At 33.0% G+C, this 13,900-nt stretch overlaps 1 protein-coding gene across 1 annotated transcript in view; it reads left to right on the top strand.

Moving 5' to 3' along the window:
* The window catches only part of LOC118193386 (uncharacterized), a 41,900-nt gene extending 35,823 nt beyond the window's left edge, over positions 1 to 6,077 (top strand). Inside the window, exon 9 of the mRNA XM_035364464.2 lies at positions 5,503 to 6,077. Within this exon, the coding sequence (XP_035220355.1) occupies positions 5,503 to 5,641 (139 nt within the window). The 3' untranslated portion in view covers positions 5,642 to 6,077. The remainder of the gene's footprint in view (positions 1 to 5,502) is intronic.
* The last annotated feature ends 7,823 nt before the right edge of the window (positions 6,078 to 13,900 follow it).

Here is a 13,900-nt window from a genome sequence, read left to right as displayed (position 1 = left end):
AGCAAAGGCTTTCGATTGTGTATGGCTAGACGCACTCATATACAAATTACACAACTTAAGTTTCCCAGGTTACATTACAAACATAACTGAATCCTACCTGAGAGGTAGACACTTGGTCGTTCACGTTTCAAACACACTTTCTATACGCAAAGCAATCCTTGCAGAGGTCCCCCAGCGGTGCCTCCTCGGACCTACATTATTTAATATCTATATGATCGACATTCCCACCACACATAACACAACACTCGTAATTTATGTCGACGATACTGCGACCTTCACACAAAGAACATTTGTTAGCCCAACAATACAACGGTTACAAGAATACATTAACATACTCGAGACTTGGCTGAAAAAGTGGAAAATCAAAGTCAATATTGACAAGACGCAGGTAATCTTATTTACTAAGAAAAACAAATTCAACAAAAACCTATAGTTTTATGGAGAAGAAACCTCATAGGCCAAGCAAGTCCCTTATTTTGGGATGATCCTCAATAAAACTCTTTCATGGAACCCACACATCACATCTATCCTGAGAAAGTTTCGAGTTAGTAAAATTACACTTCACTCCCCTAATCTCTCGAAACAGTTTACTATCAATTGACAATAAGTTGCTTATTTACAAAACCGTATTCCGTTCCATCTTATGTTACACCTTCCCAGTTTGGGCATATTCCTGTAAATCCTTCAAAAAAAAGTTGCAGCAGGCGCAAAATTGTGTCTTAAGGCAGCTTACCAACTCGCCTTCGTATGCTAGCAATTAAAAAAATGCATAAAGAATTACGTATAAAACAATTAAAGTATTTCTATTGCGGGCTGACCCGGAAACCCTATGACAATCTTAAAAACATCAACAACTCAGTTATCAAGGTGTATGGTTACGATGTCAATAATCTAAATAGCAGCAAACGGCCTATTGCCATTCTCAGTAACCATCTTGAATAATTTGTTTATACTGTGATTTGTACCTTTGCTTACTGCATGTGTAATTTAAGATTCTGTATATGTAACATTGTCCTTTAAATGCACCAAGAGACTCACAGTATTCGCCTTTTATTTATTTTAGCTTCTGTATTATTAAGTGTCTTTATAGGTTAACGCCAGCTCATTCCCCTTCTCAACTTTTCCCCAGATGGCATTTTTCATTAGTCTTCGATTATTCATTCGCACACTCTAGTTTGTTAGATTTATTCACTATACCGCTTTCTTAGTCTTGAAATATATTTCTTTCACCTAATATACTTAGAAATTTTTTTAAAAACCATGTAAATATGTATATATTTTATTAATTATTTGATAGTTACTTACTACCATAATTCCAAACTACTTATTCTGTTCGAGAAGAGGTAGGGTCTTTGACCCAGGTACCCTGGTGCTACACCGCTTATTTTGCAGTGCGATTCATTTGAGAATATAATCATCTCAGCCTCCATTCGCGCGCTTTTCATGAAGCTAAATGGAAATGAAGTGGAGAAACAAAATTAGGCGACTCGACCTTTTTTCCGCAGGTGTTGTTCTCATGGTTACGGATAAAATCCGGAGGCGGAAAATAATCTTGAAATTCCTATTTGAAAGTAACAGACTACAATAATTCCAGTTGGAATGAATGAAACTATATTACAGTTATTCGTTTAAAAGTAGAATTTTTAAAATCTGTATTTCTTTCAATGAACAGACATACGTTATATGAATATAGCATGAAATAAAGATTCAAAAATGGAGATGTATGAGACCACTTATTTAAGAACAAATTTTTAATAGATTTCTGTTAACTTAAGTAATTCTCTTCTAAGATGTAATGTAACTGTTCAGAATAGACATATTTCCAAATTTTCTTCCTTTATATTCATGCACATTTAACCCAGAATTACATCTAGGCACTTATTTTATTCCAGGAAACGAATTCATTAGAATAAAATGATATCATATACACTCTTAAAGTAAACAAATGAGTTGGTACAGAACAATAATGAAAACAATAAGCACAGAATTAGAAATAATTATAATAATATGTGTATTTTTCCTTCTATTTACTTCTTAGACTGTAGAACAAAATTCTCATTCACTGCTAAGTTCATTTTATGAGAAATGGACGTAAAATAAATGCAGAAATTTGTTAATTTCCATATTTCGTAATATTTTCATTTTTTAAAATTATTAATTATTTTTGTTTATTTGTACTTCTAAAAATAACAAATACACCATATTTGTTTGCATAATTCATGACACTGCGTAATTTATGCTCCCTATTTTTGCATGAAATTAAATAATATCCGTTACTTCTATTATTTCATGTATTTAATATTTTACGAAATGTATTCCAAGAAAGTCTTCTATTTCGTTGACACGTGACCAGCCTTGGTAGCAATCTGAATTATGCTAATACGAGTAGTAATCTTGATATTTCTTTAAACATGAACAGCAACCATACATCGATGAACAGATACTAGGCGCCACACATTGCGATCACGCTTGCCTATGACCATCTTCATAACATTAAGCAAATGACAGCATTAAGCAATGAGAGAAGTGTTTTTAGAAACATCAATGGAATTTAAATAATTTAATATAAATATAACTAAAAATATATAAATATTTATTTTCATAGCATTTTAATTCTAGAAAATGTATTAATAGTTGGTTTACTGAAATTCTTTCACAAAAGCTCTCTTTTTGAACTGTTCATAATGCTTCTGGCTACTGTTTGACAGATATTGTACCCCTAATTATAAAACCCATAGGGCATTCCTCATTTCAGCATTTGTAGAACATTTACTGATTTCATCATCGTCATCTTCTTTGGAAAGTTTATCAAATGTTCGGATTTATTTCAGAAAGCTACAGGCAGATATCGTCTTCTGTCATTGAATCTGCAGCATATGGGTTTTCATCGGTATCCGTCCAAGCATTAAATTCCTCAAAATTCGTGTTAGTTTGAGACATTTTTAATTCTTCACCTTCTTTCATTTTGTCCTTTATTAAAAGTGTGGAATGCTTAAAATAGTTCTTTGTTATCTTTTCTGAGACGCAGTTCCAAAATTTTAATGCTGCCTTAAATCAAAATCAAGTTCTTTGGCGACTTAATCCCTTTCTTGACGATATAGCTTTGCCGTTTGGCGATCTCTTTGCTCTATTTCGATCTCATCTGACTATTTTATCTTTTATTTGATGATAATATTTCAGTTTAGAAAATTCATTCTATAACATTTTGATAATATTAACCGAATTGAGGATCACCATAAGCGATGTATTCTTCATATTTCTGTTTATAAATGGGCGAATCTTCAGCAGTTCCATAACAATATCCAAATGGTAACAATAAACTGCTGACATTAACTAACATAACTGCAACCACATTAAACGGCGCCTGCTGCAACAAAACAAGCAGCTAAAACAGCAAAGTAAATGAGATCCTTCTTATAAAGTTTATAATTTTCTGTAGCAGTTGGGCAGGGGGACAGATGACCGGCAGGATAGTACTCTACAACTGCGCATGCTTAGTTATAACATTCCTAATATACCAACAGAAGAAACAATGTTGTGAATGTACTACATTTATAGCAGATATTTGACAATGTTCAGAGATAAATAATTAAACCATGTTGTGTGTTTAAACTAAAAATAACTTGGGAGAAAACTTCAAAATAAAACGAATAGGAGTGTGCTCAGTTTCGGAGTTTGGCTTATGCTGCTACACGAAATGCGAGTAGATTCTTCCTCAAACTGATGTAAACCACTGCTGAACAGCAATAAAACTGCTAAACATTGGTAGAGAACGCTGAAACTCCTGTGGAGAAGCCTGCCTGTCTGAGTGTTAATATGATTTTTCCTGTTTGTTATAGTGATATGAGCCAGTTCCCCTTGACAAAGACCTCTGTTTAAGCAGGACAGAGCTGGTGCCTGAGCCCTTGTACCCGGAGCGGATGAACAGGGAGGCAGAATTCAGGAGCTGCAGAATTGTTAGACTTTGGAGGAGTAATGAACAGTAAACTTAAAGAATAGCAAAATTTTTAGAATTTATGGAATGCACTGAGCAGCAGAATTTAGGGCGGTAATGTTTTTGCATTTAGGAAGATGCCGGGCAGCATAATTTATGACTCTCAGAGATAGTATCGGGCGGCAAAATATCTGGCCCCGGCTCTGGAGCGGAGGGAGTTAGTCTAACCGGCACAGGGAACTAGAAAAATGATTCAGGCACCTTTTCAACTTACATTTCTTTCACCAAGGTATAAAGGCACAACGATATATATATATATATACCATTACGAAGTTCAGTATCCTGAGGGAAGCAACTCTTATCAGGACTGATAAGACGCCCCTGATAAAGTCTTAATCTTGGTGAACAGTCACCAGATGCCACATGCCAATGAGCCTATTAATCGTAAACTCTTTCCTATCCGCTTTTTGCTTTAGTGTTTTTATTGTGTTAAAAAATTTAAAAAACCAAAAAAAGTATAAAATATAAAAGTATTAAAACCTAAAAACTTATAAAAAAGTTATGATGTTTAAGTTTTTATTTTCGTATTCCTATCCCTAAACTTTCTCGAGCTTGTGGCTCCCTCTATTGAGCATCAAGTCAATTACTTATGCAAAATTTTTCCTATTTCTGCTCACTTTTAGTAATTCTGATGTGGAGGTAAATGGTTTTGAACCATAGGCACTCCGAAACTTGAAAATCATTGGCATTGGCAGTCATCAGATAACACAAAGGTACAGACATACTTTCAAGTTTACCTTCTCTGTCCAAGACACTAAATGCCCTGACATAACGTCATTCCTTTTCCCACTATTGCCGTGTGTAACAAATGTGCCGACCATCTTATGAAGTTGGGTATAAAGAAAGTAACAGTTGTCAAGAGTGCCGGGAAGCGTCATTATGACTTTTTCTTTTGAATATCCTTTATGTTTATCCTTTTCTGCTGAATGAGCTTACAGTTATGATTAGTGTTTTATATTTTTTAAACCATCGAAATCAAGGAGCTAAGCAGTAGCATACGCACAGGTGCCTATGGAAATTTCTTGAATTCCCGATAGTCCTGTTCTTCCCTGTTGACGCAGATAGTATCTTTCTACAGATAATTGTTTGCAGTGTGTTGCCCTGTAACGGAAAAGATCTGATGGCTATTTGCACTGAATAGAGTAAAATGGGGGTGGGGAGAAAGAAAAAGAAAAAAAGAAAGAAAAAAAAAGGGGGGAAGTGGATATAGAAAAATAAAAGCTCCGAAGAATCGAGGAAGATTGCATAACGTATCATTGTAAGTTAATACTTAAGATTTAATTAACAATAACTTATAAGAAAAATATTTGTCATAATGATTCAAACATTTTATACAACGTCTAGTTTTTTCCTTGCTTATATTACACACCATTCATTCATTTAAGTGCAAAATTATGCTAAAAACATGCTTAAATGGCATGAGTCAATTAGGTAAATAAATGTTGTAACTATTCAGTATAGTACCTAAAATTTAAATTTACTGATTCATTAAAGTATTTCTCTTGCAGATGGAGACCATTTCTAGAGTATAAAAAAAATCTTTTTGAAGTGGTAGACTTTTGTGGCTTGAAGGGAAAGCTTCACGGAATAGAACTAACTCAAGAAATGCTCACTCTTCTAGAATACATACGGTATTCCCAAGAATAGTAATAATAAGAAGACAATAAGTCTGACATATTTTTAAAAATAATATTTTGAAGCTCTAATTTTGTGTACAAATATTGCGTTCATGATACTAAATTATGAAAGTCTATATATATTAAACGTATTTAAAAAAGAAATTTATTATTTAAGAAAGTATTTAAGTATTTAAGAAATGCTTGGAAGTACATCACATTTTATATAACGCTAAATAACAATAAAGAATTGAATTTTTGTTATGGTTTTAAAAATGTTCTTAAATTCATAATTATTTTTATCATATATAGACTAGATACAATTTGTCAGTAATATCATCGGTGTCTCCTATTTCCACTTTCATGCAGCATTCAACTTAAACGTCAAATTCGTCTCATTCTGAAAATCAAATTCAGTGAAACCTCATTTTGCTATTAAATTTTATAAAATAAATTATAGTCATGTCTGTTTTTAACTTAAAACATTTTCAGTAATTCACTGTTAAATGTAAGAACAGAGAGAAATCATTTATGTATTTGTAATCTACCTGATAGAAAAAAAAAGTAAAAGTTATTATTACTAAGCAAGCTAAAATGTAGAATTGTTGATATAATTTAAACATGCTGTAGTAAATTTTTTGTTATACCTACTCTCATACTAATTTAAGACTGTTAACACCGTGTGTACTAAAATTTAACGAGGCAATATATTTCTATCGAGAGAGATAATTGCATGAGAGCAACAGAACTATTTTTTGCATCTGAAAAAGAATATAAAATAACTTTTTCTACATGTTTTCTAATAGATAAATCTGTAATATTGCAAGTTATGATGCAATCGATGGAACTAGAAATTTTCTCGTTTATTTTCAAAATTACTGCTGATCTAAACTCTAGGTAGCTGGAAGGGAATAATTATATTTCATATCATGCGCTTGAAAATTTATCCAAAAGGGAATATTCAAATATCTAAAATTATAGTTTGTTTCATTGCTGAATTATTTTCTAAACTGCTGGAAGATGATAGAAATCTTTGTTTTTCATAAACTATAATAATATAAAATCCTCAGATTTCCGCTAATTTCTTTGTCACCCTGCTAACTCAAAATTAAAAAAAAAAAAAAAAAAAAAAAAAAAAGCTAACCATTCTCAAGATTAAGTAACTGGACAAACAAAATATTATCAAAAATATCCAGTCTAGCTTTCGTTGTTTTTAATGAAAAGTATATCAAGTGCTTGAATCTACGGACCTTTAAAGAAAAACGCTTGCTGCAGCACGTTTTTCTGGTACAGAGAAAAAATTTGGCAAATCGTGACATACTAGTCTCTTTTACAAGTTTATCATTTACAGCTGTCAGTCTTCCTTTAGCTCTCCTTCTCAAAAATTATTATACTGTTACGATTTTTGTATTTATTAGCAGAATTAATTAAAATTGTTTTATATCCCCGTGCAATGCAGCACGAGACTTATCTTGTGAGCATTATGTTAATTTTATTAACAGTTAAATTTTAAATTCCTTTCATGTCAAATTCTTAACTTCAACTCACTACTTCCGCCCAGAACGTAGTTTTGGAATCTTGCCGAATATTTAATGAGGAGGAGCGGTATTTAAACCACGAAGTTACTTATAGAGGCAGAGATAATCTGAGAGATAATCTAATAAGAGTCGCTGATTTAACGCGCGTCTGCCTTTTTGGCCACTCTCTCTCTCAAAGCTGTTATTGCGCTCGGCCGTACTCAGGCTCTTGCTAAGCTCCGTAGTCAAATAAGTTAAGGGGCCAACTAGATTTGAATCTTGATAGCTTCGGCTATATTTCTTTAGTTAATCTTAGTTTTAGTTTAATTTTTAGTCTTTTAAGTTCAAGCCCAAGTGCGGCTTTGTTTGTACACTCCCAGGCGAAGTTTTGTTAAATCTTATTGGAATAATAAAGGGTTAGTTACCCTTCTATCTTATTGTTTCTTGTCACCGAACTTAAGCGATTATTAGCTTATCAGTTCTTAAATTTTTCACTTCCAACATCAACTTAGAATTACGAAGTGAGGAACTGTGCAATCTGAAGAGAGAGCTACGCAGGAAAAGTTAAAATACAGGAGCATGCGCTATCTCGTAATTGTACTGTTTTGCTTTACAGAAAATTCGAGAAATTACGAGAAACTTCTCGTGCGTGATTAAAAAGCTTATAAAAGCTGGAGGAAAACATCTCGATTCAGTTGTTTAGCAGTTGTTTACTTAATTCTTGTGGTTTATTGTAGCGAATTCGCGGTGAGATCGGATTAGCTTTCTCTATTTTGAATGGAGTTTTGAATGTAGTTTAAAATATAACTACTGAGAGATATTGCAATATCGTACGAATATTTCTGAGGAAATTTCAGCATTTTGTTTCATTTGCTGTGATAAGAATACATTTTATTCACTTTTCATCGGATTATGCATTCAATTTATTACGAACCCGTACGCACGCAACAATACAAATACATGAGTACTTATGAGAGGAATTATATTTTCATACCTATAAGTATAGATCTTACAGTTTGAAAAAAAATATTAAGTCGGGAGAACCTAAAGGATCTTTCCTGGCACTTACTCCGTTCAATTTATACATTAGTGGTTTTGAAGATTTACAATTAGGCATTTTGGTAAATATACAGATTATGCAGAAATGTTATGTGCATACTTCAAACTTAAATTTGCATTCAATCAACCTCAAAACTCATGGGACTTGATCACACAATAGAATAACCTATGAAGAATCGAAATAAACTAGATAAAGTTTGTTTCAATAGTGTATAGAAAATTTTTTAAAAATCAGCTATTGTGTAGACATTCGGCTATTTATATGTAATGAAGAAAATCGAATCGAAAGATTTGTTGGAGACCTAAGAGTAGATCTTCCAGAACCTCCCGAAAGTATCTTTGCTAAATATGCAAATGATTCAACAATACTACGTACCAGTGGTTCTCAGTATTTTTCGCCCTATATACCCCTTTCGCCATGCTAGATGATCATCCCCCGATTTCGAAAAATATATTTATATTAATTTAAATTTAGATTATTTTTAATGTTTTTATAAATTAAACAAGAAATGAAAAAAGCGTTGATAAATAGCAAAATTTTAATAAAAGTAGTTTTTTATATTCATAAACTAAAACTAAGTATTTAACAGGTAGCTAAAAGGCTGACTGCATTTCCCCCTTGAAACCATGAAATTCTCTTAAACGAGGAATTCCTCCCTCTTCGATTGAGAAACCCTACAACGTGGTGTAATTTCATTTCTTTCTAACCACCACCTACAAAGAAACACCAACAAACAAACTTAAGTTATTATGTTTCTATGACTTATTGCTCTTACAATCCTATTGGAAGCAAAAAGGTTGGAAACAAAGAAAAGACTCTACATTTCACTTCATTCTTCTTATTAGTGAAGTACCCAGGGTTAGGCGGCGAAGAGACCGCAAAGTGCAAACTCCAAAATTTTTTCTTGTTTCCAAAATTGGTAAATACTGATGGCGGCATTATTTTTCTAATTTTCTTATTGAATGAGGTCTTTTTGAATTGCTTTATCCTCTAGTTTCTCTCTTATTGGAAGAGAATACGTATGCTTATTTTGTTAATGCTCATCCCTATTATTCACTATGCAGTGGATAAATATGCAGTGGAGAAGAAAGAGCATGCTAGAAAATGGCTGAATATGGATAAAGAAGATGCTATTCATACACATCAAAAGCACGCTCCACGAAACAATGGGGTATGTTAACCGAATGATCCAAATTTATTACATTTATAAATTTGGTATTCATACATATGGTATTAAAGTACCATATTTGCCGGCGTATAAGACGCACCGGCTTATAAGGAACACCCCCTTTTTCATACACAGTTTTTACGGATAAAACTTTGTTACTGATCATTATAATTCCGCCAAGTTCTTAAGCTGAGGGTAGCCCAAAATGCCTTTCTGCAGCCCTGTTTCCATGTTCTTTAGCATACGCAGTCACACTTAGCTTGTATGCTATGTTATAGCTATGCCGACGTTGTTTTTGAGCCATAACGTGCCAACAAATTTAAGAAAATTGAACAATAAAAATTTCAGACACTTAAAAATCTTTCACAAAAATAGAAAAGTTTAAACGAACCCAGCTTGATTGTCGATGACAGCGCATGCGCATTCACTGAGCTCGACATAACTGTTATATTTCCACACTCCGCAAGGAAACAAGAAAAAAATTGCATAACTCCGATTAGAGAAAATTTCCAGAAATGAATGTATTCAAAAACTGAGTATCGACGTATAAGACGCGCCCCATTTTTCAGACCTATTCTTAAAGGAAAAAAATGCGTTTTATACTCAGGCAAATACGGTATGTTGCAGGACAGTTAAGCACCAGCTAGGGTCTTGCTGCTAACCTCTAACTCAAGCCTATGCCCCGGATGAGATTTCATTTGGCAAAACAACTCTTGAAAACAAAAAATTAAGAAACGGGCACTTGGATTCCTGTAGGACCCCAGGGCCTTGTTACTTCGACAATGATTTGACATCTCTCGTTACACGTACTACTGAAGAGAAAATGTCATTACATTATTCCATAGTCAAACGGTATTGGCTATCGTTTTAGCGTTCATGTTTGCCGTTCGGTTAACAATTTTATTTTAATATCAGATTGAAGTTTGCTAAAACGAGTACATTCATTTCATCTTTTTTCTTATAATCCAATTATTAACTTGTAACGTTAGAGTACAGCAGTCGTTTTCAAATTTTATCCACCCACGGAACCCTTAGATCTCTAAGTTTTTTTTTTTTTTTTTTTTTTTTCGGGGAATCCTATCCCACCTTTAAAATAATATTTAAAGTAGATCAATATGTTATTGGTATTTTATTCAAAGACAGTTGTAGAGACAGTTTTTTTTTCAAGCAGGAGATATGAAAAATTAACAATGCCCTCGCCGGGACTCGAGCCACGGACCTCTCGAATACACGCCGAGCGTGCTGACCACTACACCACGAAGGCATGCTAAGAGGGCGAAAGAAATATCTTATATACTCCCCCTTGTAAAGGGCAATTGGGGATTAGGGAACCCAGTCGCCAAATCCTGGTGGTGGAGAATCATCATCCACCACCCCTTTTAATTCGGGCGCCAGTGTAGAGACATTAGGAATTTTTTTAAGCAGGAGCGATGAAAAATGTGCAATGCCCTCCCCATAACTCGAGCCACGGACCTCTCGAATTCGCGTCGAGCGTGCTGACCACTACGCAATGTAGAAAAAATTAGTTTTCTTGAAAACACTTGGGCTCCAACAGTAAAGTGCGCATTTCCAGGTCTTCATTTGGCAATAAAATTTAAATATACTTATTATTTGAATATCCTTGGCTGGATTATTCTAAAATTAAGATGGAGTGTATTAAGATGGAGTTCTTGCATATTCACCAAAAAGATATGCAAGAAATTAAACAGGACAATTAATGTATAAGCCTTTCGCAACTGGAGAAAATCTAACGAAATATTCCATACATCACCAAGCGAAAAATATCATAAGCACTTTTTTTTATCTACTTATGTTTTTTTTTTTTTTTTTTTTTTTTTTTTTTTTTTAATATCGTTCTTAGCCACAAAGAATCCATAGTTGACGCAGCTAGTATCGCTAACCCTTATCGAGTTACAAAAACCGAAAAGAGATTATTCTCATAGTAAAAGCAATGATCTTCCATGAGGGAAATAGATTTTCATTGAGAGGTCATCGTGATTTTGGGCAAATGAATGTAAATTATGATAGTGTTTAAAATCATCAGAATAAAGGAAACTGCCGCGAACTCCTCAGGTTTCAAACAGAGGCAGGAGATTACGCATTAAAAACTCATTTAGGATCTTGCAACTTTGGTGTAATGGCTGGGAAAATACGCTGTTTTGTGCTTCGAATATAGTAATAAGTGTTGCTAACTTTGGATTAAATTATGTGCTGCTATCTTTGGATACTTTGTTCCAAGTAAGATAAATATGAAGATGATTCAAGGTAAGATTTAATATTCTTCTTTTGTTAAGAAATCAATCTTATATTGCAAATTACTTCTGTTTTGATTGAACTGGTGACTGAACAAGATGCAAATGAATTCTAACTCCTCTTCTTTATGTAATTAAAATCAGAAAAGAAATTTAGTTAAATGAAGATATCAAGTTAATTTGAACGCATTGTTAAAAAGTGATTTCGAAATGGAAATCGCAAAGGCTAAAAGGGCTACGCCTTAGATCTCTTACGACAAGATTAATTTCTAAAATCGAAGCTAAAATTTTAGATAATGAAACAGGAGAAGGAAGCACTTCCGCAGAGAACCCGGTAAATGTAAACATTGCCAACTTTGGCGATAATAGTTCAAACCTGGTAACCTAGCTAATTCATCCTATTGGCTTATGCGAAGGTTGTTATTCGCATTTGAAGATTTTTATTATTTTTCTCTTATTTATTTATTTTTTTTTTTTCTGAATTTTTTAACAATGAATAGAAATATTTTCGCATAATTAAAGAAATTTTCGTCGAAAGATGCCGGTTCTCGGCTCGTCAGTTCGGTATCAAAGGAAGAAAATATGCCGGGAGGGGTAAATGCTAATTTGTAACATGGTTGTACACGTTATGTTCTTAATTATTAACAGCTGTAAGCACGCAGAACCACGAGGTTTCCAACCCCTATAATAATTTTAAAATGTATAAAGTTCTAGTTTTATTAACAATGCTACTGAAGAAAATTTGATTACTGTTGAAGGTTATTTGTATTGTGAAATATATTATGAAAAATGATAAGTATTTGTTTCAACGTAAAATGCTTTAAGCTATATGCAAGTAACTTAAAAAAAAACAAAAAACAAAACTGAAAACTATGTAAAATGGATGTATTAAAGGTCATGCATTCATTAATTTATTACATGGGATACCAAAATACATCAATCAACAGGCAAAGTACTTAATAATGAAAAAAGACACTTCTAATAGAAACATTAGTATTCTATATGAATCAGAGAAAATACATATAAGTATAATGTAAACGTAAGTATACTAATTGTTATTTTTTAAATGAATTTTTACTTCCCGTTATGTTTAATACATTGTTTTCTGTCCTAACTTGAATTTAATACAAATTTATTTTCGTATATCACGTTTAACCTGTTAGTTTTACATCTACATACTTTATTATCTGTGAAAGCCGCGAGATTGGGGAGTAAAAATGCTACGGCGCCAACGGGTTCTTTCCCGAAGCGCCAACGGGTTCTCTGCGGATGAAAACCCCAGGAGAAGAGTTGGAAGAACTTTCAGAACAAATAAATTTGAAATTTAAACAGTTAAAAGAAATAGATTCTGAAATTCAAAGTCAAATTACGGATGTTAAAGAAATCGAAACCGAAATTATTAAATGCGATAAGTATTATGAAAAACTGATTAATTGCTCACGTAAGTTGAAAACTGCTATCACTAAATGTAAACCAAACACACAAAGAACGCAACAACAGCCTATTAGCTGATTAAAATTAGAAAAACAATTCGTTAACTTACCGTCTTTAACAGTAAGAAGATTCGATGGCGATCCTGCCGATTGGCAAAGATTCTGGGATCAGTTTGATTCCCTGATACACAAAAATGAAGATTTATCTAACGTAGATAAATTTAATTATTTACACTCATATTTAACTGGTTAGCCGCAAATGCAATTAAAGGAATTCAACATCTAACAAATAAAAATTATGAAGCAGCAAATAGAAACCTTAATGGAACGATTTGGACAAAAAACTTTGGTCGTTAATTCTCATTTGAATAATAAACTGTTAAATCTAACACCTGTTAGGAAATCAACAGACGTCTCTCTGCTTAGAGAATTGTTAGATACTTCTCAAATAGAAGTTCGCAACTTAGAAGCACTTAGGAGTAAATGCAGAAACTTATGGTTCTCTATTACGTACCATATTGATTAAATTGATACCGCAAGATATTGTTCTAGAGATCACTAAAAAGTGCGGAATAAACGAAGATTGGAAGGTCTTGAAAATAATTAATATTCTAAAATCAGAAGTTGAAACAGAGAAAAAAAACCTTATTCTTGGCACGCAACAAATATTCAAATGAACACGAAACAAAATTTCAAACACCATTTTTAAAAACTAGTGATCCTAATGTGAAGCTTCAAAACCGAAACACTTTCGTGAAAGGAATTCATAAAAGTATACAATGCATTTTCTGTTCTGCACCACATGATTCATTTAAATCTAAAATGTCACCACAAAATAAAATAGAAGTTTTAAAGAATAC

Source organism: Stegodyphus dumicola, chromosome 3 (genome assembly GCF_044657685.1).
Source record: "Stegodyphus dumicola isolate Sdum_Otavi_A_Nest chromosome 3, ASM4465768v1".
NCBI classification, from domain to species: Eukaryota; Metazoa; Arthropoda; class Arachnida; order Araneae; family Eresidae; genus Stegodyphus; species Stegodyphus dumicola.
This window is presented reverse-complemented; position numbering and strand designations above follow the sequence as displayed.